Genomic DNA, 27,257 nt, shown 5'->3' on the forward strand with positions numbered 1-27,257 from the left:
ATTACATAATATCCTAGCTAGCTAGAAATAAAAAAATCGTTTAGAAAGCTAGCTTAATTCTCTAGCTAGTAGGATCGGAGGACATAGATGGAAGGGAGAGTGAAAATGGCGGAATGACGAGCGTTAAGGCCCGAAACCAATGATAGGTAGCCTGTCTGATTTTAGGATTTGGGAAATACTTGACAACTTGCGATTTTCTTTCTCTGATGTTGTAAGAGACGAAAACAAACTCACATCCAAAGTAGACAATATCGGAATCGAATGGATGGAAAAATATGGGTCGTAGCTTGATGGACGTTAATTTCAATCTGTTGATGCCACAATGTAGATGGCGATGAATGTCATCATAGTCGACTCTATGTTGCAACAACCAATTATAATTATAATAATCATTCAGCACCCAAATACTCAGACCGTGGGCATGAGAATCTACAAATCTCAGATGTCCTTGCTGCCCACATATGAGGATTATTTTATGCTACACCTTGAGTACTTCTATCCCATGATGTGATCAAATATCAACCATTGGATCATCAACACATATGTCAATTTCCATAAAAATATATGGGTTCCACGTGATCTAATGGTATTGAAATAAGGGGAGAAACACTTCCGATGTAGCATAGACTAACCCCACATATCATCCTCATTCGGCGGCCATGGAACGAGGAAAAGCGATGTCACGTACTGAGTTGGGGTTTCTGTGGGGATCATACGCAGTTATCCCTTCCTTCGAAATCCAATGCAAAATTCCATCAAGCTCAGTGGAACTCCTCCCATGCCGGTAAATACGTACGGTCAATTTCTACACTCCCCAGTTTTCGAGAAAAACACATGAAATTGAAACCGACCTAATATCACCGCGCGCCGTGTAACTTGTGACAACTCCGTCTCTCATTTCAGTGAAAAATCCCCAAGCACATAGCCAAGGCATAATGCATGGGGAAATTTAGGAGCGCACACAGCTTGCTTCGTCACAATATTGCACACATTCAGGTGTGGAGAAAATTCATCACTTGTCAAGTCATGCATATAACACCAATACAAAACCTGCAGCCCATTGCTCACTCCCAATACCATATACAGTTTCTCGATCGTGACGGATGGGTTGATTACAGATGGGGCTTGGGCATTTGACATCACCCAAATTCAAGTCCATCAGCAGTTTATGCTTCCTTACACGACGTCGTATAGCTTCAGGATAATCCATAGCCGGTACAAATGCCCAATAAGGAGGCGATTTTGATGCTCCAGAGGCGGCATATGTACGACTGAAATAAGTGCTCGAAATCAAAGAATTCCATTCCTTGGAGACAGATTTAAACCGACACAAGCACGCCGGCGAAACCCTCAGGAGGATCTCTATCAAAAACCCCTCCGCTAGATATATAATCAATCATTGGGGAAAATCCCGGTTCACTGCTAAATATTTGAACACATTCTCGGTTCAGTCCTAAATATTTGAACGTTCCCGGTTTGATCCCAAATATTTTCCAAAAATTTCCGGTTCAGTCCTAAATGTTTTTATGTTTCCGGTTTGGTCCCAAATGTTTTAAAAAGTTTCCAGTTCAATCCTAAATGTTTTAGGTTCCAGATTTCGTCCTAAATATTTTTCAAAATTTTTTGGTTTAGTCCTTCCATCTACAAACAAAGCGTGATAAAAAAACTTACAAACAAAAGAAAAAGTTAAATAAAATAGAAGGTAATAATAATAATAATAATAATAATAATAATAATAATAATAATAATAATAATAATAATAAAAAATTATGCAAAATAAAATTATGAAATAAAAAAATAATTGAACGGTGCAATCTTATAGTTCAAACATTATCAATCACAAACAAATAAACAAATGTTTTAGCAAATAACTTGTATTACTTATTTCACAAAATATTTGAAATTTTCAATAAATTTTTCAAGAGAAGAATACTTATGGTTAACAATTGAGAAAATATAATGAATTATTTGACCACCGTTAAAGTAATGATATGAAATTAAGTTTTATTTAATAGTAAATTTTTCTCAAATACTAATTATTTAAATTATAAAAAAAGTTTTAAAAAGATATATATCTTTTTCCAACCTCCAAATTTTTTCTTAAATATGCAAGCATCATGAATGAGAATATAACAAAATTAATAGAAATGTGAAATAACATCATTAAATTTTAATTCCTCAAGTTTTGTTTATTTTATTTAAGTTTTTATTTTGTAGCATCATGAATTTAATATTTTCATTTTGAACATTGTGTAAAATTGATTTAAATTTGGATAAAAACTCTAATAAATTTGTGTTTTATTTACAACTTGTTTAATGTTAAATATATAATAAATGATATAACACTACGCGGTGTTAGTTTTAACACACGAGTAGATGAAAGGATCAAACCGGAAAATTTTGAGAAATATTTGGCACAAAATCGGCAATGTAAAAATATTTAGGACTGAACTGAGAACTTTTAGAAAACATTTAGGACCAAACCGGGAACGTATAAATATTTAGGACTGAACCGGGAACTTTTAGAAAATATTTAGGACCAAACCGGAAACGTCCAAATATTTAGGACTGAACCAGGAATGTGTCCAAACATTTAGGACTGAACTGGGATTTTGCCCTCAATCATCGGATAATTCATTCTACAAAACCAAAAACACCTAATTAATTAACACAAAACGACCCCAAAGCTTAACAATATATTTTAATTTGGTTCTTTCTTGTTCAACAATATCAATTTACCAATATTAAAATAGAAATATCTTTAATTAATTTGCAACCAGATAATTTCATTAATTACTAAAATCCCACAAACTATCAAATCGAATCATGCCATTAAAATTATAGAAAATGGCACTAAGCTATGAAATTTATTAATTGTGTATGCCCAAATCATATTCACACAAAACATAAATTGTATTTCCCATAAATCAGAATAAATTAAAACAAAAGGAAAAGACGATAAAATAAATTAGAATAAAAACAAAAAACGAAACTGAGAGACGAAATTTGTGAGACAATTCTCAATGCACAGCCACGTACGTACGTGTATATATATATATATATATATATATATATATATATATATATATATTATGCTGCTCACCTATCATGATTACCACCATGTCCACCAATGATGTGTCACTATTTTATTGAATGTGATAAAGATGTGATAAATTGTAGGTCCAATAAAATAGTGTCACATCATTGATGAGCATGATAGGTGGGCAGGATAGTAAAACTTTATATATATATATATATATATATATATAGAAGTAACACTTTTGTGAGACGGTTTCATCCGTGAGACGGGTCAACCCTACCCATATTTATAATAATAAGTAATACTTTTGATGGATAACCCATACAATAGATCCGTCTCATAAAAATGACTCTTGAGACCGTTTTATAAGAGTTTTTGCCTATATATAGTCAGAAGGAAGGATTCTAAAAAGACATGGATTCCTTTTTTGTTTTTTGTTTTTTTAGTACAACAGGGATTCTATTATATTGGATTAACTCATGAGATTTAAAACTATATCATTCATAATTTTTTTTAAAAAAAGACTATATAACATATACTTGATACTTATTAATTAAGGGTACGAGTGAATAATAATTGAATTTTAGTGACTTTTTTTAATATATTATTGCTCTTAATTAGTTTTTTTTCTTAACTTTGATTTACTTTTTTTTTTTTTAACAAATCCTCTTTATTTTTTGATTTATTTACAAATATCTAGAAAACAAAAACAAATTAAATACAAAACAAATTCTGGGAAGCTAGTTATCTATCTATATCTATATAATATAAATAACCCATTAGAGAGAGGATACCATTTTTTTTTTCAAAATTGCCCTTTCAATTCATATATGTAAATTTGAATTTATTTTAATATATTCTTATAAGTAAATATTTTATTTTTGGATATTTTTATATTTTTCTTAACTAACCATTATAAATATGATATTGATAAATAAATTTTTATATTATTTTAGAAATAAAAAAAATTAAATATTATTAAAAAACATCTATATGTAGCATATAATATTAAATATTATATGATTTTATACACACACAACGTCGCGTGTTCCTAAATGTAACAAAAAATTGGCAAATCAGTTTCGCCTCGCTCCGCCAACTAGACTGATTGAGTTGATAATTTTCCAATCCTCCTAAATGATGCGCGGTCTCGCCAACTAGTGGGTTTTGATGGGTAGCGAGTTAGCTCGCCCCATCGCCCGTTTTGACAAATTTAGTCTCACAAATCATTTATATACACATCATACCATTCTTATTTATTATTTATATTTTAATTTTTATAATATTTTAAAAATATTTATCTTAAACAAAGTTAAATACGTAAGGTAATTTTATAAATTAATTTTTAACATTTTATGTAATTAATTATATTTAATCAAAATTTAATGACTTCATGTAATGCTATTAATTATTTTTTAATATATTTTTTAATAATATATTAAATTACAATTTAAATTGCTATCCTGAATATTTAATAAAATAAGAAGCGATATAATTAAAATATTTATACTTAATAATAATTTTAATAATAAATATTGAAGTCATGAATTGCACGGACATGATAGCGTAGGCCACTTGAGGGGTGTGTTAAAATTAATGTGGATGCGGCTGTCCGATCAGACTTATTTCAATGTGGAGTTGGGATTGTTGTTAGAGATGTGGGTGAGTAGTGATCGTCTCATCGTTTTTTATGTCTTCAAGGTTCTTTCAATCCACATATGGCGGAGAAGATGACTATAAAAAAAAGGTATTTTGCTGGCTATTTCTTACAATTGGTCAAGTGTACTATTGAATCTGATGCTTCTAATGTGATTGAACAAATCTACAATTGTTCACCTTTTGCGATGGAAGAATTGCTAATTCCTTCTATTAAAGAAATGCTTTTGCAACACTCTACAACTGTTATTGCTCATTGTCATAGGAAAACTAATTGGGTTGCTCATGTTTTGGCATCTAAGGCTTTGTATAGTGGTTGCTCTTTTGTGTTTTCTGATTGCTGCCCAGCGTTTTTGGGTAGATCTGTAATACGCGACCGAAACTGATATTTATATATCTATTTTTGTTTCAAAAAAAAAATAAAAAAAAATTGCATCTGGACACAACAAATAAAGACCAACATTAATTAAAAGTAATCGCATCCGCACCGGGCTCATATATATTCTACCAAGTCGACTCGAAATTTGTAATGTGTTTCTCCATCACGTGGCTCGTTATAATTCTTGGAGATGCTCTCGGAATTCTTGAATAGATCCCATGACAATTTGTACTAATGGAGAGTCTATATCAATTTGACTGATTTATTTATTTTGTTCTTGTAAATTATAAATATTCAGTTGCAAGTTTTGAAATGATTCACGAGAATTAGAAAGATTTGAAGAATATTTTTAGTGATTTATTGAAGATATGATTAGAGCTATTACAAGATAAAGATTTGTATAGGATAAAGCTATAAATTGTTGAGATTACAAAATACAATATAGATATGTTCACGAAATCCTACCTAAAATAAGGCAGGTTTATGCGAAATCCTACCTAAAATAATTGTTTAACTAAGTGTTAATTTATGCTTCGCCGCCAGAAACGATCATCATGTTACATGTATCCATTAGACATGATTATGTGTGGATAATTGTAGAATCCAAATATGGGGAAATTTTCGTGCATGCGGAAAAAAGAAAAGTTGCTAGTGTGGAATGCCCATCAACCAGAAAAGCATATTAGCTTCTGTTCTTCACATCTTCCACAGTTTTTCAGGAATCAAGAATCAAAATGATCGTTGCAGATCATAATAGCGTGAATCTACGGGAATTTACCGGACAAAATCAAAATGATTGTTGCAGATCATAATAGCAGGAATCTACGGGTACTTACCGGACAAAAACAAAACGAGTTCCACAACTCCTTTATTCATATGTGCTGATCAGCATGTACTTGGTTTGCTAGCATCTGTCTCAACATTTTGGATCTAAGAATGCTCAGATTACGAAGCTCTTCCAAAATGCCAATATAGCCACGCCATGTGCCGTCTGGAACTGAGCAAATGTAAGTTCTAAAACCAGTCATCAGAGGTTCAGAAACGGATTGACGCAGAGCATAGCTGGTTCCACCACCAAATGTTTCCTTGACATAGTTAAGATAGCAAGCAAATACCATATGACACTCAGTGGATATAAGAATTTTCGACGTTTGTTGTTTGACAAGCTGAGGGACATGATCATATCCCAAAGAATGTAATTTGTCGAGCAGTGGTGCCTGATGCTGCTCCAAGATGAGAACTGCTTGACACTCGGCAGGCATTTTGTGAATCAAATCCAATGTACTTCTTTGTTCCAGAATTTTCTCAGCCGCAAGGCAGAGTTTGAATTTGAAGGTTTTACACTCGCCAAGTTTAAAAGGCATATCACATCTGGAGCCTCCACCTCTTTTGTTTTCATAACCAGGATAGTCCTTGATACTGAAAACAGGGCATTCCACAAGAAATAAACCACACTCAGATGCGAGATCTTTAATCCTCCAATTGTTATATGGAGACGTATCTTTGTGATTTAGATGAATTTCACCGTCAACCATCAGCATTCTTCTTGCATTCCTAAAGAATTCTCGGACAAGGCTCCTATGCATACTGTAAACATAGAGAAGTCTAGTTAACGCAAAAGATCTGACATGAAAAGAAGAATGTGGTTGTATTTATCATATTTGAAGTGTCAATAACCTAATGCAACATGAAAAGTTGAAAACGAAACATAGAGGATACCAAAATAATTTCTACTATTTATTTTGTTACTACTAAAAATATTCCTTTTGGTGTCCTCTTTAAATGCTAGCACGCAACACACTACTATGAGAACGTAGTTGCTCTTTAAATCCCATGATATCACTCCTGAATATTCATGCATACAAAGATGTAACTATAAACAAATAGAGCAATCAACCAAGAAAATAATGTTGAAGAATTCTTATTACTGGAAGAGAGACGTACTTGATAAGAGCGGGATTGTCTTCCTTTCTATGGAAACCAGCATGAGGGAAGTTATAAATAATTCTGTGAAATTTCTGGTATCGAAGATCACTATAAATCTTCATTCTGGTGGCATCCACTCCATATAAGAGTGCCGAACCCAAGATTTCCAGATCTCTTACATTAGTTTTTGCATTCTTGTACTTCCGAATGAGTAGATCTAATTCGATGTTTCGACAAGGAAGAAACTTGACCAATTAAAACATTACACAAGCGACAGAACAAACATGATACGGGAACAATAATGCATGAAAAAGTCTTGATGTTGGCATAATCAATCGTTTGCAATCATTCTGGAAGAACAGACTCTATCCAATGCCCAAATTAAGGGAAGAGATGGAAGCAGAGATGTCCAAATCTTAACCGTTCAGGTAAATATGGAACAAAGTAAAAGAAGTCATACAATAGAGTAAAACAGAAATACTCCTTTAGTAACTGATCAAACATACAAGGCGCAACTTTAACCAAGTTGTAAACATTAATCCATGCTAAGGTAAAAATAAAAAAATAAAAAACACATTAATCCATGTTAAACTAGATCATGCAGAACAAAACTTGTTATCAACAAGCGTATGACAAGAAATTGCAACCGGACTCAGAAGTAGATATTTCTCACAAAATGTAGCTGTGACAGAGCAAAGAACTCGACAAATGACCCAAATAAAATAAGTCACATCTCCTGCGATCAAACATTCTCAACCTAACAAAATATATATTAATCAAATATATACAAAGACGGGAGTAAACTCGCACACTCCAAATGCAGCATTTGGAATATTTTCTCCCAAAAATGGATTAAACTTCTGCTCTCTCCGAATCCCGAAACATCGATCATGGTCTTAAAGAAAGAAAAGAAAGAAATAATCAGGCAAAACAACCAAGATCAGCAAGGGCGTAAAATGAAAACAGGATAAAATAAAGCCAAAGCAACAGCCCCTGTCTGTGGGCTAAAACGAGGACAAAATCACGAAAGAAAAAAAATCCCAGGAGAATAGCGGCACAGAAAATACCATAAGAGTCCAGAGTGGTGGCAACGATGTTAGTTGCAGAGCCAAAAGCCATAGCCAAACACAGTGAAAAAGAGAAGTCTCCTTCTCCCACCAAGAGGATGGAATGAGCCGAAGAATAGTGCTTTATCCATCTTTCTTCCCTTCCCAACATCGCACTTTCGATTGCGGCCATTATCAACGTGATTCTTGGAAGCGAAAAGATTCAAGCTTTTCACCAACTGCCGAGTGTTGTTCTTTCCTTTATGGCAAAATAATTTGGAAAACAGGGAGCGGTGAGAGAACCGCTTTCATTACACTTCTGGCGATAGCTGATGTGATTGACGGGACTTGGCTGCTATTTTATTTTTAATCTTAAAATTAAAATAAAAGTTAACTCTATAATAATAAATCAATGGATCACAAATGATCGGTTAAAACAAAAAAAAAAAAAGGTTTTTTTTATTATTAAAAAAATGGAATAAAAACTATGCTATGACTTCAAATTAATTATCCTTGTATTATATATTGTAATCGATATCCATCCATATTTTCAAATTTATCGCCACAAAAAATATTCATATTTGAAGTCAATCAACTTTGTTGTTGGAACAGAGTTGCCTATTGACTGTCTTATATGTCATTCGACATTAAGGCACCGTTTGGTACAAATGATAAGATAAGTGTATGATATATAATAAAAGAACAACTAATGGATAATTAAGATGGTTGGATAGAGTATTGAATGTTTGGTATGATTTTGACATGGGTGATTAAATTTGTGTATTTGATTGAAATGACAAAATTGCCTTTATCATAACAAATCATTATTTTTGTGTTGTTTAGATTGTTATAAATACTTGTAAATTTTAGAAATCTTTTTTTCCTCACACGTACACACAATTTATTTATTTACACTAGTCCTTATTATAAGTTAATTAATTTATATTTTTTAAAAAATAATTGATGCTCGTATTTAAAAATATACTCAAATATTTACACTTATAATTATTTCTCAATGTTTAATTTTTTTTCGAAAATCAAAGAGAATATATTATTATTTTTTAAACTAAAATAGAGAATAACACAACAAAGAGAAAAAAAATTCAAACCAAATAGTAACATTCTTCTGGTGAGTCAAACAACCAAGATAAAATTCAATAGTTAGTAGCATTAGATTTTAAAAACCAAATCAATGAACATATATAGGAATCCCACGGTCAAAAACAATAAACCATAGTTTTCAACCACAAACCTCATAAGATAACTACTAGTAAGGTGCAAAACATCACATCATAGTCTAGCGAATATATATCGAACTTACTCTTTCTTCAAAAGTTGTTTGACCATTGAGTTTCGGTCCTCGTCAGGTAAACTAAAAAAAAGTGTCAATTTCTTCGGATTCTCCACTAGCTTCTCAGCTACAAACAGTTTCTCATCCACTGTCATTGCTGGAATTTTTCCCAAATCACCGAACACATTTTTAGTTGCATCATGATCATATCCAAGTTTCTTTGAAAGGTCTTCAATGCACACTTTGGTCATCTCACTGAATCTGTTCATGGCATCCACAATACGGTCTTCTACTTCAGCCACTCTTTTACGTTTTTTGCCCAATAATTTCTTACCTGATGGTGTAACACTAGAACTACTTGGATGTCCTGATCTTGATTGTTCATGGCATAACAACTTCTGCCAAATGATAATAAAGAATGTACACAGTTAGTATTTCTATCACATAACTCAAAATTAATATTGTTCAATCAATATTCTTTCTTATATGTGAAATCTTTAAAAACTAATAAACTATTGAATGTTTAAACAATATGCAATAAACAAGATCGAAAACAGAATGGTTCTTGAAATTCTCATTTGAGAAATTTTTAAAAACTAATCACCTATTAATTAGAAAAGACAAACTTGACTTCATATAATTAGAACATATAATCATCGACAAAACCATTTTCACAAGGTGTGATTGAGTAAAGAACATGGACTGTAACACCCGGTATTTTTAATACGTAAATCCGCATGCATAATTAGGATATTTAATTATTTAAATTTTAGATTTATGGGTTAAATAATTATGTGAATTATTTGTGCATGATTTAATTTATTTTTAAGCATTTAACCCATAATTAGTGATTTTTATGATTTATAGTATTTTAATTATTTGATCGCGTAGACGGGACCGTGGACGGACGAGATGACAACTTTCTAGCCAATTTATTTTACGAGTCTTTTTAGAGCCCTAAAATATTATTTTTGAGTTTTATTATCTCAAAATTTTAAGTATTTAATTTTATATAATTTTAGGAGTCCATTTTTATCCAAATTAAACCATTTTAATGACTTTTTATCTTCTTTAAAATTCCCTTAACTCTTTATTTCGGGATTTAATTATTTTATTAAGTTAGCTAGTATTTGATTTAGTTAGGAGATCTTTTTAAGTTGTTAATATCTCCTCATTAGTTATTAAAATATTATCTACCTAAATTATTATCCTACACTATCCAAATCATCGCCCAAATTCCTTCAACCGATTACTCACCTTCACTCAGCCGCCTCACCCCACCATCTTCATCAGCTCCCTCGATCCAGAAAGCTCAAGAACACCATAGCCACACTTGTGTAGGTCCGAAGCTCGTCGTCGTCGCCCCGTCGTCCCGAAGCCCGTCGTGCACGTTTTAGCTCTATCAAATCGGTGTTAAGGCATGATTTTCTTCTCTTTTCAATCCTATATCAGTGTATGTATGTGTGTGGGTGTGTAGCATCGAGATATATCATTTTGACAGCAAGTTTTTCAAAATCTTTCTCTTATGCACTCGGTTTTGGCTTTGTGATGTTCATGTTCACATTTTTGGCTAACCATGGCTCGTTTGATTGCTGGTCAAGGTGATGTAGGGTCCCTAGGCCAGGTAGGAGTCGGGGGTTAAGGCTGGAGAGGGCTAGGAAAGGGAGGAGACGAGCTGCACCGTGACTGGTGCAGCAGATCGCGCAGCTAGGGTTCGTGGAAGTGGGGTTCGGGCTAGGTGCAGGCGCAGCATGGGGTTCGGGCCAGGGCATGGTTCGAACCGGCAGGACCCTGGGGAGGTCCTGCCGGCGGGGCTCCGGCCACGGTGGTCGGATCTGGGCTGCAGCAGGCCGTGAAGGCCTGCTGCTCGTGCGGCCGCGGCAAGGGGGAAGAGGGAGTAGTAGGGTTTCGGGTTTTGGGTTGTTGGTGGATCCGGGTCGGGTCTAAAATAATATGAGTTAAGTTAGTTGGGTCCGGGTCCGGGTTATTTCAATTGGGCTCGGGTATTTTTTTATTTTTAAGTTTTTAAGTTAATTAGGAGTTAAATGGGCTAATTAAATTCCCAAAAATTTAATTAGTACCATTTAATTTATTTGGGCTCCATTAAATTATTTTGGGTTAATTTAATTATTTTGGGCTTTTATTAATTTTTATTTATTTTTTTTTTTTTTTTTAAATGGCCAGAAAAATTTTTATGGGCTTGGGAGCCCATGAAAGTTATTGGGCCTGTTATTGGGCTTTTGGGCCCATTGGGCCAGGGACAGTGTTATTGGGCCTAAGTTAGTTCTTAATGGGCTTTGGTTGATTTATTGGGCCTAGAAAAGTTGTTAATGGGCTTAAGTACACTAATGTGCCAAGTCTTAAGTTAATGGGCTTGTATGTCTAGGGCCAGCAGTTGAATCAAACCATGAGAAAATTCATGTGTCCTGAGTTTATATTTAATTATTTTATGCATGAAAAGTTAGTTGAATATTTATATGATATTAGAAAATAAATTAAATATAAATGAAGGACACACAATTTATTTAAAGTACATGCATTCATGAAATCAATTTTTATGCTATGATTGAAGTTCTATGGTTGAGCAAATAAAATATTTTAGGTGGAAATTAAAGTAGTGTGGCCATTTATGTGGGCAGTTTATGCCATTTATGTATGGGTGGTTCGCCACCAGCCTCGTACGATGGTTTCTTAGACTGATCAGTCGCACTATAAGTATGGGTCACACTTACGGATAGGACCATTCGATGTTAAGAAAATAAGTGCTCAACAACTCAAGTATGTATGATATTATGTATGTTACGTATAATTCAGTGATTTCTTTAAGCAACATTTATGTTATTATTTTTGAGGCATGCTCGTGCATTTATAGGTTAAGTATTATGTATGAAAGTGTATTAAATTATTTTAAACCCTTGTTAGTATGCATGTTGGGCCTCTAGGCTCACTACACTGATATGGTGCAGGTGAGTACGTAGAGGAGCAGGTTACTCCTACCGGTGGTGAGGACGTATGAGCGGAGCTGCAGTGGCCCCGTGACCATAGTCTGCATCGTGCTAGTGTTCTATGCATTAATATTTTAAACACTATTTTATTTGAAGATTTTATTCCAGTGTTGAGATTTAAGTATTATTTTTATGCAACTTTTTAGTGTATGCACTGTTGATTAAATTGTTTTGAGGTATTTTAAGTATTGCATGATTCAGACGTTTTAGTAATTATTTTTATGTTGCATAATTATTTATTAAATTTTAAATCTCTTTTATGGTTGTACATATATGTATGGGCATATATGTATATATATATATATATATATATAAATATTTTACTTAGTATTTATTTTAAAATTAAAAGAAAAAGAAAATTTTTTTAAAATTTTCCGCATTTTTGAAATTTATAAGTCTAGGATGTTTCAGTTGGTATCAAAGCACGGTCCTTGGAGGGGTCATTACTGCTATGCTAGCTCAGAAATCCACGCTACCGGTCTGTAAGTTTTAAGTGTTTATAGCATGATTTAATTCTTTGAATTTAAGTTAGCATTACTTTTAAACCACTTAGTTATGCATGGCGATTTACGTAAAGTAATATGTGGTGGTGCAGAATGCCTCCCAGACCAGTGAACCGACGTGGGGGACCTCCACCTCCACCTCCGCCTCCACCGCCACCTCCGCAGAATCCTTTATCAGCATTGGAGCAGGCCAATGCTAATATGATGGCGGGTATTACTGCTCTGTTGGAGCAGCAGGCTGCACGTCCCAGACTGTCCCATGAGGAGGACGTTGCTGAGAGGTTCCAGAAGAAGGGGCCCAAGGAGTTTGTTGGTACCACCGATCCTTTGGTGGCTGAGGGATGGATTCGCTCTCTTGAGTCCATCTTTGATTATATGGGGATCACAGACACCGACAGGGTGAGCTGTGCAACGTACATGATGAGAGGAGATGCAGCCCTTTGGTGGGAGGGTGCAGTTAGAGGAGTCCATCTACCTACACTGACGTGGACCGAGTTCAGGCGTATCTTCTACACCAAGTACTTCACTGAGGATGTGCGCAGTCGCATGATCCGGGAGTTTATGAGTCTCCGTCAGGGGGACAAGACAGTGGTCGAGTATGTGAGACAGTTCGAGAGGGGCTGTCGCTTTGTGCCTATGATTTTTGATAGCCCACCAGAGAAGTTGAGGCAGTTTGTGGAAGGTTTGAAGGCGGATATCAAGCATGATGTTCGAATGGCAGACGTACTTACTTATGAGTCTGCAGTCAGTAGGGCCTTGCGTTCCGAGGAGGGTCGGAGAGAGATCCAGAGAGAGCAGCAGGGTAAGAGGCAGTTTCAGCAGACGGGGTATCAGCGACCATCTTCGCAGCCTCCTGCGAAGAAGCAGTTTACAGGGCCATCTAAGGGCCCGAATCAGCAGAGGCCTCAGGGGAAGCCACAGCAGCAGACTAGGGGCGGGGCCCCTACTCCAGGGAGATACCCAGTATGTCCGAAGTGTCAGAAGATGCATTCCGGGCAGTGTCTTATGGGAGCAGGAGTCTGCTATCGTTGCAAAGAGCCGGGGCATCAGATTGCCAACTGCCCGCAGAGGCAGAACGTCAGTGGGCGAGTATATGTGATGCAGGCAGAGGAGGCTGACCCAGATACCTCCTTGATCACCGGTATACCTAACCCCTAGAACTTTTTCAATTCTTTGCTTTTGTTTATTGCGATTATACCTGAATGCCTGTTACTTGAGTTTAACTATCAGCATGCTAGAATAAGAATTTTGTTTCTTTGTGATTAGAATTAAGGATTGTAGTGTTTTAACCTTGGGAGCGTAGTGGTATGAATTGTTGGGAATCTTCTGCGTGCAGGGAGAATTCTAGTTGGAGGCAACTCCACGTTTGCGTTGCTAGATTCAGGAGCCACGCATTCGTTTATCTCCCGAGATTTTATCAGACGGATAGGCATTACACCGGAGGTTGTCGACTGTGGTTACGATGTTACCATGCCATCCGGACAGACTATCACTACCACTAGTGTTATCAGGGATCTGGAATTGGAGTTGCAGGGACACTCCATTCGAGCAGATCTAGTGGTTCTTCCATTGACCGGGTTTGACTTGATTTTGGGTATGGACTGGCTATCAGTTAATGGAGCTTCGATTGATTTCCGACGTAGGACAGTGTCAGTGAAGCCAGCAGGAGGTGAGATATTTACTTTCTTTGCATCTCAGTCTAGCAATATTCCTCAGATGATATCACTTGTTCGTGCGAGGAAATTATTGCGCCATGGATGTCAGGGCTTTCTTGCTAGTGTGGTCACTACCTCAGACGTTTCTAGCAGATCTTTATCAGATATTGAAGTGGTACGTGACTATCCAGATGTTTTTCCTGACGATGTTGCAGGAGTTCCACCAGTGAGAGAGATGGAGTTCAGTATTGAGTTGTTGCCGGATACTGTGCCTATCTCTAAGGCACCGTATCGACTTGCTCCTACAGAGATGAGAGAGTTGAAGGAGCAGATTCAGGAGCTGTTGGAGAAGGGCTTTGTTCGTCCTAGCTTTTCTCCATGGGGAGCTCCAGTGTTGTTTGTGAAGAAGAAGGACGACAGCATGAGATTGTGCATCGACTACCGAGAGCTCAACAGAGTCACAGTGAAGAATAAGTATCCACTACCGAGGATAGAGGATTTATTCGATCAGTTGCAGGGAGCTTCGGTATTCTCCAAGATCGATCTGCGATCTGGTTACCATCAGCTGAGAGTCAGCGATTCAGACGTGTCTAAGACTGCCTTTAGGACACGATACGGGCACTATGAGTTCTTGGTGATGCCCTTTGGGTTGACCAATGCTCCAGCAGTTTTTATGGATCTCATGCATCGTGTCTTCCAGCCGTATCTAGATCAGTTTGTCATTGTATTCATTGATGACATATTGATCTACTCGAGGAGCATTGAGGAGCATACACAACATTTGCATACAGCCTTGCAGACTTTGAGGGAGCATCGACTGTTTGCAAAGTTCAGTAAGTGTGAGTTTTGGTTGGAGCAGGTGGCGTTTCTAGGCCACATTATTTCTAGGGATGGGATTGCAGTGGATCAGTCCAAGGTGCAGGCAGTGAGGGATTGGGGGATTCCAAAGAATGCTTCGGAGATTCGCAGCTTCTTGGGTTTAGCAGGATACTATAGGAAGTTCATCAAGGGTTTTTCCTCTATTGCAGTACCCTTGACTTCCTTAACCAAGAAGAACGCGAAGTATATTTGGAGTCCAGATTGTCAGAGGAGCTTTGATCAACTGAAGGATGCACTTACTTCAGCACCTGTGTTAGCTATGACAGTGCCACATGAGGAGTTAGTGGTGTACACCGACGCGTCCAAGCTTGGTTTGGGCGCAGTACTTATGCAGAGTGGCAGAGTTATCGCATATGCGTCGCGACAGTTGAAGATTCATGAGCAGAACTATCCGACGCATGATTTGGAGCTTGCAGCAGTGGTATTTGCGTTGAAAATCTGGAGGCACTATCTTTACGGCGAGAAGTGCAAGATTTTCACCGATCACAAGAGCCTCAAGTACTTCTTCACCCAGAAGGAGTTGAACATGAGGCAGCGCAGATGGCTTGAGCTTGTTAAGGATTATGATTGTGACATTAGCTACCATCCGGGTAAGGCTAATGTAGTGGCCGACGCTTTGAGTCGGAAGTCCTCCGTATTACCCAGTTTGACAGTACAGTTACCACTGCAGAGTGAGATTCAGAGATTTGATTTGGAGGTGTATTCGAGTGGTCAGGCTCCGAGGTCGTCAGTATTGACAGTGCAGCCGATTCTGCGAGATCGGATTAGGGAGGGACAGTCTACTGACGAGGAGTTACAGCGATGGAGACAGAGAGATGAGGCTAGAGGTAATCTCTTGTATACAGTGGAGGATGGTATCGTTCAGTACCGTGGTAGGATGTGGGTACCGAACATCGATCAGTTGAGAGCTGAGATTTTGGCAGAGGCTCACACATCTCCGTACTCCATTCACCCCGGAAGTACGAAGATGTACAAAGACTTGCAGCTATTGTATTGGTGGCCCGGGATGAAGAGTGACATCGGGAGAGTGGTGTCAGAGTGCTTGACTTGTCAGCAAGTCAAGGCAGAGCATCAGCGTCCAGCAGGACTCCTTAGACCTCTTCCCATTCCGGAATGGAAATGGGAGAATATTACGATGGACTTTGTGGTTGGCTTGCCGAGGAGTGCCAGAGGTTGCACAGCGATTTGGGTGATTGTGGATAGACTCACCAAGTCAGCTCATTTCTTGCCGGTGAGGACTAACTATACTTTGACACAGTATGCAGAGCTTTACATTAGAGAGATTGTTAGACTGCATGGCATACCAGTGTCTATTGTGTCAGACAGAGATCCGAGATTCACATCTGCGTTTTGGAAGAGTCTGCACACGGCTATGGGGACTAGGCTTCTGTTCAGTACAGCATTTCATCCCCAGACAGATGGTCAGTCTGAGAGAGTGATCCAGGTTCTCGAGGATCTTCTGAGATCTTGTGTCATTGATTTTCGGGGCTCTTGGGAGACTAGACTACCATTAGTGGAGTTTACCTATAACAACAGTTTTCAGTCGTCTATAGGTATGGCTCCTTATGCAGCATTGTATGGGAGGAGATGTAGATCTCCTGTGCATTGGGATGAGGTTGGTGAGCGGATTTTGCTGGGTCCTGAGATTGTGCAGCAGACAGCTGACATTGTGACCCAGATTCGGGAACGGATGAGGACTGCTCAGAGTCGGCAGAAGAGTTATGCAGATGCCAGACAACGAGATTTGGAGTTCGCTGTAGGTGATCACGTATTCCTGAAGGTGTCACCTATGAAGGGAGTAGTGCGTTTTGGCCGGAGAGGCAAGCTTAATCCGAGGTAAATAGGGCCATTCGAGATCTTGGAGAGAGTTGGCACGTTGGCCTACCGTTTAGCTCTACCTCCAGGGCTAGCGGCAGTGCATAACGTTTTCCATGTATCCATGCTTCGGAGATATGTCTCCAACCCGTCGCATGTGTTGGATTTCGAGCCCTTACAGTTGCCACCAGATCTAGTGTATGAGGAGAGGCCAGTGCGGATCTTGGCAAGGGAGGAGCGGAGGCTTAGGACGCGGGTCATACCGATGGTCAGAGTCCAGTGGCTGAATCACTCGGAGGAGGAAGCTACTTGGGAGACCGAGGCAGACATGAGGACTCGCTACCCGGAGTTGTTCGGGTAAGTACTTTAATTTCGAGGACGAAATTCAATTTAAGGGGGGGAGAATTGTAACACCCGGTATTTTTAATACGTAAATCCGCATGCATAATTAGGATATTTAATTATTTAAATTTTAGATTTATGGGTTAAATAATTATGTGAATTATTTGTGCATGATTTAATTTATTTTTAAGCATTTAACCCATAATTAGTGATTTTTATGATTTATAGTATTTTAATTATTTGATCGCGTAGACGGGACCGTGGACGGACGAGATGACAACTTTCTAGCCAATTTATTTTACGAGTCTTTTTAGAGCCCTAAAATATTATTTTTGAGTTTTATTATCTCAAAATTTTAAGTATTTAATTTTATATAATTTTAGTAGTCCATTTTTATCCAAATTAAACCATTTTAATGACTTTTTATCTTCTTTAAAATTCCCTTGAACTCTTTATTTCGGGATTTAATTATTTTATTAAGTTAGCTAGTATTTGATTTAGTTAGGAGATCTTTTTAAGTTGTTAATATCTCCTAATTAGTTATTAAAATATTATCTACCTAAATTATTATCCTACACTACCCAAATCATCGCCCAAATTCCCTCAACCGATTACTCACCTTCACTCAGCCGCCTCACCCCACCATCTTCATCAGCTCCCTCGATCCAGAAAGCTCAAGAACACCATAGCCACACTTGTGTAGGTCCGAAGCTCGTCGTCGTCGCCCCGTCGTCCCGAAGCCCGTCGTGCACGTTTTAGCTCTATCAAATCGGTGTTAAGGCATGATTTTCTTCTCTTTTCAATCCTATATCAGTGTATGTATGTGTGTGGGTGTGTAGCATCGAGATATATCATTTTGACAGCAAGTTTTTCAAAATCTTTCTCTTATGCACTCGGTTTTGGCTTTGTGATGTTCATGTTCACGTTTTTGGCTAACCATGGCTCGTTTGATTGCTGGTCAAGGTGATGTAGGGTCCCTAGGCCAGGTAGGAGTCGGGGGTTAAGGCTGGAGAGGGCTAGGAAAGGGAGGAGACGAGCTGCACCGTGACTGGTGCAGCAGATCGCGCAGCTAGGGTTCGTGGAAGTGGGGTTCGGGCTAGGTGCAGGCGCAACATGGGGTTCGGGCCAGGGCATGGTTCGAACCGGCAGGACCCTGGGGAGGTCCTGCCGGCGGGGCTCCGGCCACGGTGGTCGGAGCTGGGCTGCAGCAGGCCTTGAAGGCCTGCTGCTCGTGCGGCCGCGGCAAGGGGGAAGAGGGAGTAGTAGGGTTTCGGGTTTTGGGTTGTTGGTGGATCCGGGTCGGGTCTAAAATAATATGGGTTAAGTTAGTTGGGTCCGGGTCCGGGTTATTTCAATTGGGCTCGGGTATTTTTTTATTTTTAAGTTTTTAAGTTAATTAGGAGTTAAATGGGCTAATTAAATTCCCAAAAATTTAATTAGTACCATTTAATTTATTTGGGCTCCATTAAATTATTTTGGGTTAATTTAATTATTTTGGGCTTTTATTAATTTTTATTTAATTTTTTTTTTTTTTTTTTTAGTTGGCCAGAAAAATTTTTATGGGCTTGGGAGCCCATGAAAGTTATTGGGCCTGTTATTGGGCTTTTGGGCCCATTGGGCCAGGGACAGTGTTATTGGGCCTAAGTTAGTTCTTAATGGGCTTTGGTTGATTTATTGGGCCTAGAAAAGTTGTTAATGGGCTTAAGTACACTAATGGGCCAAGTCTTAAGTTAATGGGCTTGTATGTCTAGGGCCAGCAGTTGAATCAAACCATGAGAAAATTCATGTGTCCTGAGTTTATATTTAATTATTTTATGCATGAAAAGTTAGTTGAATATTTATATGATATTAGAAAATAAATTAAATATAAATGAAGGACACACAATTTATTTAAAGTACATGCATTCATGAAATCAATTTTTATGCTATGATTGAAGTTCTATGGTTGAGCAAATAAAATATTTTAGGTGGAAATTGAAGTAGTGTGGCCATTTATGTATGGGCAGTTTCTGCCATTTATGTATGGGTGGTTCGCCACCAGCCTCGTACGATGGTTTCTTAGACTGATCAGTCGCACTATAAGTATGGGTCACACTTACGGATAGGACCATTCGATGTTAAGAAAATAAGTGCTCAACAACTCAAGTATGTATGATATTATGTATGTTACGTATAATTCAGTGATTTCTTTAAGCAACATTTATGTTATTATTTTTGAGGCATGCTCGTGCATTTATAAGTTAAGTATTATGTATGAAAGTGTATTAAATTATTTTAAACCCTTGTTAGTATGCATGTTAGGCCTCTAGGCTCACTACACTGATATGATGCAGGTGAGTACGTAGAGGAGCAGGTTACTCCTACCGGTGGTAAGGACGTATGAGCGGAGCTGCAGTGGCACCGTGACCATAGTCTGCATCGTGCTAGTGTTCTATGCATGAATATTTTAAACACTATTTTATTTGAAGATTTTATTCCAGTGTTGAGATTTAAGTATTATTTTTATGCAACTTTTTAGTGTATGCACTGTTGATTAAATTGTTTTGAGGTATTTTAAGTATTGCATGATTCAGACGTTTTAGTAATTATTTTTATGTTGCATAATTATTTATTAAATTTTAAATCTCTTTTATGGTTGTACATATATGTATGGGCATATATGTATATATATATATATATATATATAAATATTTTACTTAGTATTTATTTTAAAATTAAAAGAAAAAGAAATTTTTTTTAAAATTTTCCGCATTTTTGAAATTTATAAGTCTAGGATGTTTCATGGACACTCCAACACATGGTGCAGATCAGAACCTCAGCCCACACTATTTGTAGCTTCAGTAAACCGAGCAACAACATTGTAATAAATTAGTTGTAGCACACAGAGAGCACCATCGAGCAATATACCTGAGCCACAGATCCACGAAATACCCAAAATAGAAAAAAAAAATCAAAATAAAGGAAAAATAACATATAGAAACACCATAATCGATTTGAAGACTAAAAATAATTAGAATCATAGTACAAACTAGAAGCAACCAAGTTCCCACAGACGCACAGTTCTAGGAAAACCAAACAAATTCATCAGAAAAACAAGTATAAAAATAACTTCAAACAACCAAGGAAAAACATGTATCATGTTCGATCCAGTAACCAAAAGAAAAAACAACACAAAATCATATAAAAATTACCAAAATATTCACAAAAAAACCAAAAAAACAACTAAAAAAGAAAGAGAAATGTCATAGCGACGCAAATCTCACCTCCCCGAGTCAAGTTCTCAAGGTTTCTTCGCGCCTGTTGAATCCTGGTTCTTCGCGTGGTTTCTCTCTAGCGCCGCCGAGAGAAGAAATAAAGTTTCTGAGATGTGAGAAATGAGCGTTAGGGTTTCAACGGATGGAGGTCATTTGGGGGCAATAGTGTCATTTTACATAATTATAATTTTATCCACCATTTATCCCTCTAACTTGTAGGGATGTCTTCTCCTTGGTGAACCAACATTATCACGGGCCTAATCAATTTTTGTGGGCTTTTAAAAAATGAACCAAGCATGAGTTGAAGAGTTATAACTCATTAATCCTTTATTTATCAAGTGTAACAAACAGTATCTAAAAGTTTTAAATTTAAGATGTATTCATTTATAACAATCTCCTTTCAAACTAAAAAATATGCAATAGTTCACTTTCGTTTCTCTCAATTTTGTAATATAAATCCTCGATTCAATTTAACATAGATCAAGTTGAATCGTGTCACGGATATTGATCCGTGAGAGTTGATACGTCAAACAAAATGCCTACTTAAAAAAACATCGAGTTGCATGAGGAACTTGTAGATTAATTAAACGAACGGAAACGTTATATAATATAAAAATATTATATGTAATATTTTTTTATTAATATGCTTTGATTGTCACTAATGCAACATGAGTAGTTAATAAAAAATTGCAACATGAGTAGTTAAGAAAAGAATATGGTACCGTCAAAAAAAAAGGAAAAGAATATGGTGAAGTAGTTGAGAAAATGAGATAATAATCTTTGAATTTTGTCTTTTGTGTATTTTTAATTTTAATAAAAATAAAAAGATTATTTTTTTTACAACCATTAAAATATCAAAAGCGGTTACAATTTGGCACTTCCGTTATTAAATTGTATAGAGTAAAATATTAAATGTTATGAATACAGACAAAGTATGTATGTAAACATGGATGAGCCACATAATATTATGATTTACTTTTGTATATTAGTAAATATGATTACAGGTAAATAGTTTTACCAAATAAGATAAGATTCTTCCATGCAAATTTTTTCTTAAGCAATGATCTTACTAACTTAATTTTTTTCATCTTCAAAATGTAGTATTTTATTTTGACCGTTGCAACCTTAGGCTAGCACAAATGAAATTTATTTTTTTTGAAAGAAAATACATTTCATTAGATGATCAACAAGTCATTTGTTACAACAGACTTCAAAAACCATGGGATGACATCCATCCACAACACAAATGAAAATTTGAATAACAATGCAAGCAGCCAAGCAGCAAATATTTTTCATCGCAGCTGGCAGTACTTGAAGCAGAGGCATACCCAGTTTTGTCTTTATGCAAAATTGGTTTTTAAAACAATTAAGAAAAATACTCTATTTTTGTCTCCTGTGTGTAGCTTAATGGCTACATTTCTTCGTATATTGGAAACATATAATTCTTCAAGAAACAGACAAGATATTGAATCCAAAGGGAGCATCTAAATAAATGATTATGTATTATATCTTGATAGATTCTAGAGTATTTTCGTCACGATTTTTTTAGACGTTGCAGACATATATTTGAAAGTAATAATGCATTTTTTAATAGAAGTATTTTCGTGACGATTTTTTTAGATATTGCAAGCATATATCTGAACGTAATAAATTAAAAATTAATGATTTTGGAGTATTTTTGCGATGATATTTTTAGATTTTTAAAACATATATGAACGTAATAAATTAAAGATTAGCGTGAACGAAGGCAGTAGCGAGTCTCTCCCCGACATCGATGGCTCCGGCGAGGCTGAGATGCACCACGTCCAATGGTTTCACCTCCGCTCCTTTGCCATCCACGATTATCACATTTCTAAGTTGTATTCCCATCTGAGCTTTTCGTATCTTCTCCTTGTATTTTCCCAAACCACTTGCAATCACCACCTTCAAACAACATCCAGCATTTATACATACAATAATTTTGGTAGCATAGTTTGCAGGCTATTGCGTTAGTTCGGGATTTACCAAGAGCACACTGATTTAAATATCACAACAGATATGTTACTTACCACAAAAACAGGAAGTTGGGGCATCCCTATATCAGATCGAAAATCCGCGATAAACCTCATCAGTCTCTTACGATAAAGTCGTGCATTTTCACTTGTCAACGAGTCATTCTCCCCTTGGTACCAAAGCATAGCCCCAAGGCGGCCGCCTCCTTGGGATGAAGCATTAGTCCTCATCACCAGCTGATCGTAGTACGGTCTGCCTTTGCTCCAGTCGCTCATAAACGTCTCTCCATGCGCGCAAGGGACCAGGCCGATCGTCCCCATGCAAGGATCCCACCCCAGCAACGCGTTAGCGAAAGGCATCCCAGGTCCGAGCCCCACGGGTCTGCCTACGTCTATGCCGACGTGAAGAGGGTCTCTTGCAGCGACCCATCTCTGATTCACGTCGAACATGAGGATCTGTGGATTGGGGTGGAATTCCGGGGGGTTTGTGTTGTTGTAATCTCTTGCACGACCCGACATGTTGCTTTGTCCGGCGAGTATGAATATGCTAATTTTTTCTTCGTTTGCAGATAGAAAAGACACGGATAGAAGCAGAAAGGAAATCGCGACAAAACTTAGATGCTCACCCATTTTAGTAATGAGAAAGGGTTTGCGGGATAAAGTTTGAGGGAGAAGATGGATTGAAGGATGGATACAGTTCATACTAGCGGACACACGTACGTGTAACGTAATAAATGAACATAATTTATTGTCAATGTGCAATGAATTTTGAAATATGATTATGTCATTTGTATGTAACGGCAAGATGTATACGCTATATATGTGTAACAAAGTAAATGATATTATATGTTGTTTCTGATGTATACTATATGTTATTAAGACAATAAATTTATTAATATGATATGTGCGTTATAAATTAAAAAGAATTTTATATGCAATAAAATAAACAAACCAAACATGCAACTAAAAGCTAAAGCCAAAAATCAATGTTACACATGAAATACAATAAACCATTGACATTTTATTTTAGGGATATAAAAGCATGTTAGTTACACAAAATCTAGCAAATCATTGTTCTCTCTAAACACCAATATTACATTAAAGTAACTAATTTATATCGATAATAAACGTAACTAATTTCACTAAAACATCTTGAACCATCCAGTAAAATTTTAAGATCATGGATTGAGCAAAGAAGTATCAAAAACCATTTCTGCATAAAATAAAATGGGATTAGATATAAATTTTGTTAAATATTATTTTGTTATCTAAAATATATATGGAATATTACCTGATTTATTCCAAGCTCACGTTGTCCTTTTGGTTTTCTTGACTCGTATTGTCTGTTAAAATTAAAGTATATAGTATTTTATAGAATCAGATAAATGTAATTTACTGCATAGAATGGAATTAGAAAATATTTTTTTTATTCAATATCATTTTTATATCATCGTCATTGACAGGTCTTTTCTTTTTTCTACATGCATAAGAATACGTATCATCAGTCAATGAATGTACGACATGATGCAATAAGTTAGATATATTGTTTTGAACAATACAATAATTTGGTATTCCTACTATATAAAGATAACAAATTTTGTGAAAACTAAATTACATAATATTTTAAAATTAAGATATTTTTTAAACAAAATAGTTGTCCAGTTCACCACCATTTAAAAAAAAAAAACTTCAATGAAACAGTTTTACTGAACATGTGAGATGATTATTTTATTGTCTCAATTCATAAAAAATATTATTATTAAATACATTATCGATATCGCAAATAAAACAAACAAAAGAAAAAAAATTGAGGCTGCGGCAGGCGTAAACTCTAATTTTAATTGCAGCGCCGCTGTCGTATTTTTATTTTTTAAAAAAAATAATTTTTAATTTACTATACTAATAATAATAATAATAAAAAAACTCAATCTTTGTCGAAAAGGAGTACGATTATTTTATGGTTTTACCACTCATTTCGCTGATAATTTAGAGATAAACGTAACAAGTTTCAAAATCGACAACCTCAATTCTTAGAACACAAAAATTTAATAGTAACACAAAATTTCTAAAAATTTTAAAAGCACAAAAATATCCAAATTATAATTTTTAGCAATTTTTATAGCTAGATCACGTCAAAAATTTTAAATATTACCTAGAACACAAGAATTTTGAAGAAAAAAGTTTTGAAAACATATGACCGGGATGTATTTATTTGATTTTGAAGAAAATGGTTTTATTTTGAGATTTTTAATTTGAAATAATTTATTTTTAAAAATAAAAAAATTGATTTTTTTTAAAAAAATCACGTTTAATCTCGATTAAATACGTTTAATCACGTTTAATATGGTCAACATAGAGTTGACTGTTTTTTTTTTTCGTTTTTACCCGAATCTTAGCGTTTTCATCATGTTTCACGTTTAATCCCGTTTAATCTCCGTTTAATCTAACAATGCGTGTTAGACGGTATTTTTTTATAATATATTTGAGGATATCATTTTCTTAAAAAAATAGTTGATAAGAGTTTTTTTTAAAAATAAAATCGGACTTTACTTTCTGGGGCTTTATTTTTTTGGATCAACACCTGGAAAAAATCACGAATGAAAAAATCCCAGAAGAATAGCGGCACCAGAGGCAGAGGAAATACCATAAGAGTCCAGAGAGGTGGCCACGATGTTAGTTGCAGAGCCAAAAGCCATAGCCAAGCACAGTGAAAAAGAGAAGTCTCCTTCACCCACCAAGAGGATGGAATGAGCCGAAGAATAGTGCTGAATCCATCTTTCTTCTCTCCCCAACATCGCACTTTCGATTGCGGCCATTATCGACGTGATTCTTGGAAGGGTAAAGATTCAAGCTTTTCACCAATTCTCGAGTGTTGTTCTTCCTTTATGGCAAAATAATTTGAAAACAGTGGTGAGACTTGAGAGCACCGCTTTGCTTTTCATTCCACTACTGGCCCTAGCTGATGTGATTGACGGGACGTGGCTGTTTTTTCATTATTAATGTTAAAATTAATTAAAAGTTAACACCAATAAACGAATCGTTTGGATTTGGTTTACATTTTTTTTAAAACACTTTTTTAAGTTATAATTTTTGTCTTTTGAACAAGCTCTAATTTTGATTTTAAAAAAGTACTTATTTAAGCATTTTTTTTGTCAACCAAACACTTTATTAAATGAAAAGCACTTAAAAAATATTTTTTTGGCCTGACTTTTAAAACCAAACGAAGCCTAATTTCAAAGAATCACAAATTTATATCTAAGACGTATCTTCTATTCCATGTTAGATCAAGTCGAATTGTATCACAAATATTGATTTGTGAGAGTTGAGACATCACACAAAAAATGTCCTATCAAAGAAATATAGAATTGCATTAGGCAAACTTGTAAATTAATTAAATTAGAAAAACACAAACGTTGCGTTTATTATACAACATATAGAAATATTATATATATATATATATATATAATATTTTTCGTGAATATGATTTGCTTCTCGACGATGCAACATGTGTAGTTATCAAAAGAATATGGTTATGTATTTGAGAAAGCAAGATAATAATCTTTAAATTTTGTTTTTTGTTTATTACTAATACTAATTTTAGTGAAAACAATAATATTAGTTTTCTACTATCATTAAAATGTTCATATCGGTTATTATTTGACATTTTCTACTAATTTCCATGCACTTTTTTTTCTTAAGCAATGATCTTACTAACTTTTTTTTTTCATCTTCAAACGGTATGCCGAGTATTTATAAAATATTTTTATAAAAGTATTTTTTAAAAAGTTTTTATAAAATATTTTAAAAGTTATTTTAAGAGTAAATATGTGTTTGACAACTATTTTATAAAAATATTTGTATAGTTCAAAATGTGTTTGTATAATTATTTTAGAAAAAATAATTTTAAAGTTAAAAATAATTAAGAAGATATTTTAACATCTATTTTATAAAAATAATTTCTCTTTGTTTTTGTGATGAAGGTAATTTTTATTTTTCCTTTCATTTTTTATATGTTTGTGATTGATTTTATTTTATTTTTCTTTTTTATTCATTTAGTGCATAATTAAATATATAATATATATAAAATTTAAAACATATAAATTCTCATTTAAATATTGAAAGCGAAAAAAATTTAATAAATACATTAAATGTATAGAACTTACAATCTCATTCAAAATGTAGAAAAAAACATAATTTATAATAATATTTTTAACGTCTTGATCTCGGTTCATTCCAATTTCCATATTTCATTCGCTATAGTAATTCGATAAATACGAAATTCATATAACTATGTAATAAAACATAAGTAGCACATCATATATGTCTAAATTTAAATGAAAATTCAACAAATAGTATGAATTGATAAATGCTGAAGAAATGTGAACGTCACAAGTCGTATGAATTGCTAAATATTCACTTTCATGTACCTTTTTCAGATAATATCCCATAGATACTATCTCATCATCCATAAATCT

General features: G+C 35.3%; 2 protein-coding genes across 4 annotated transcripts; both read right to left on the minus strand.

Annotated features, from left to right (window-relative positions):
- Positions 1 to 5,559: 5,559 nt before the first annotated feature.
- Positions 5,560 to 25,718, minus strand: LOC140864474 (uncharacterized protein At4g26485-like). Of its 3 annotated transcripts, none has more exons than XM_073268676.1 (3): positions 8,069 to 8,363; positions 7,020 to 7,218; positions 5,560 to 6,662 (listed from the first exon to the last, which is right to left on the minus strand). In XM_073268676.1, the coding sequence occupies exons 1-3, from the start codon at positions 8,238 to 8,240 to the stop codon at positions 5,948 to 5,950; spliced, it is 1,086 nt and encodes a 361-aa protein (XP_073124777.1). In that variant the 5' UTR covers positions 8,241 to 8,363; the 3' UTR covers positions 5,560 to 5,947. The 3 variants fall into 3 exon arrangements, with proteins under 3 accessions (XP_073124777.1, XP_073124778.1, XP_073124779.1); XM_073268677.1 differs by lacking the exon at positions 8,069 to 8,363 and adding an exon at positions 25,427 to 25,718 and having other exon boundaries at positions 5,561 to 6,662; XM_073268678.1 differs by having other exon boundaries at positions 5,561 to 6,653.
- On the minus strand, positions 9,365 to 23,412 carry LOC140867349 (probable carbohydrate esterase At4g34215). Its single transcript, XM_073272423.1, has 3 exons — positions 22,840 to 23,412; positions 22,535 to 22,714; positions 9,365 to 9,736 (listed from the first exon to the last, which is right to left on the minus strand). The coding sequence occupies exons 1-3, from the start codon at positions 23,410 to 23,412 to the stop codon at positions 9,365 to 9,367; spliced, it is 1,125 nt and encodes a 374-aa protein (XP_073128524.1).
- Positions 25,719 to 27,257: the final 1,539 nt, after the last annotated feature.

This window comes from Henckelia pumila, chromosome 4, assembly GCF_033568475.1.
Source record: "Henckelia pumila isolate YLH828 chromosome 4, ASM3356847v2, whole genome shotgun sequence".
Lineage (NCBI taxonomy): Eukaryota > Viridiplantae > Streptophyta > Magnoliopsida > Lamiales > Gesneriaceae > Henckelia > Henckelia pumila.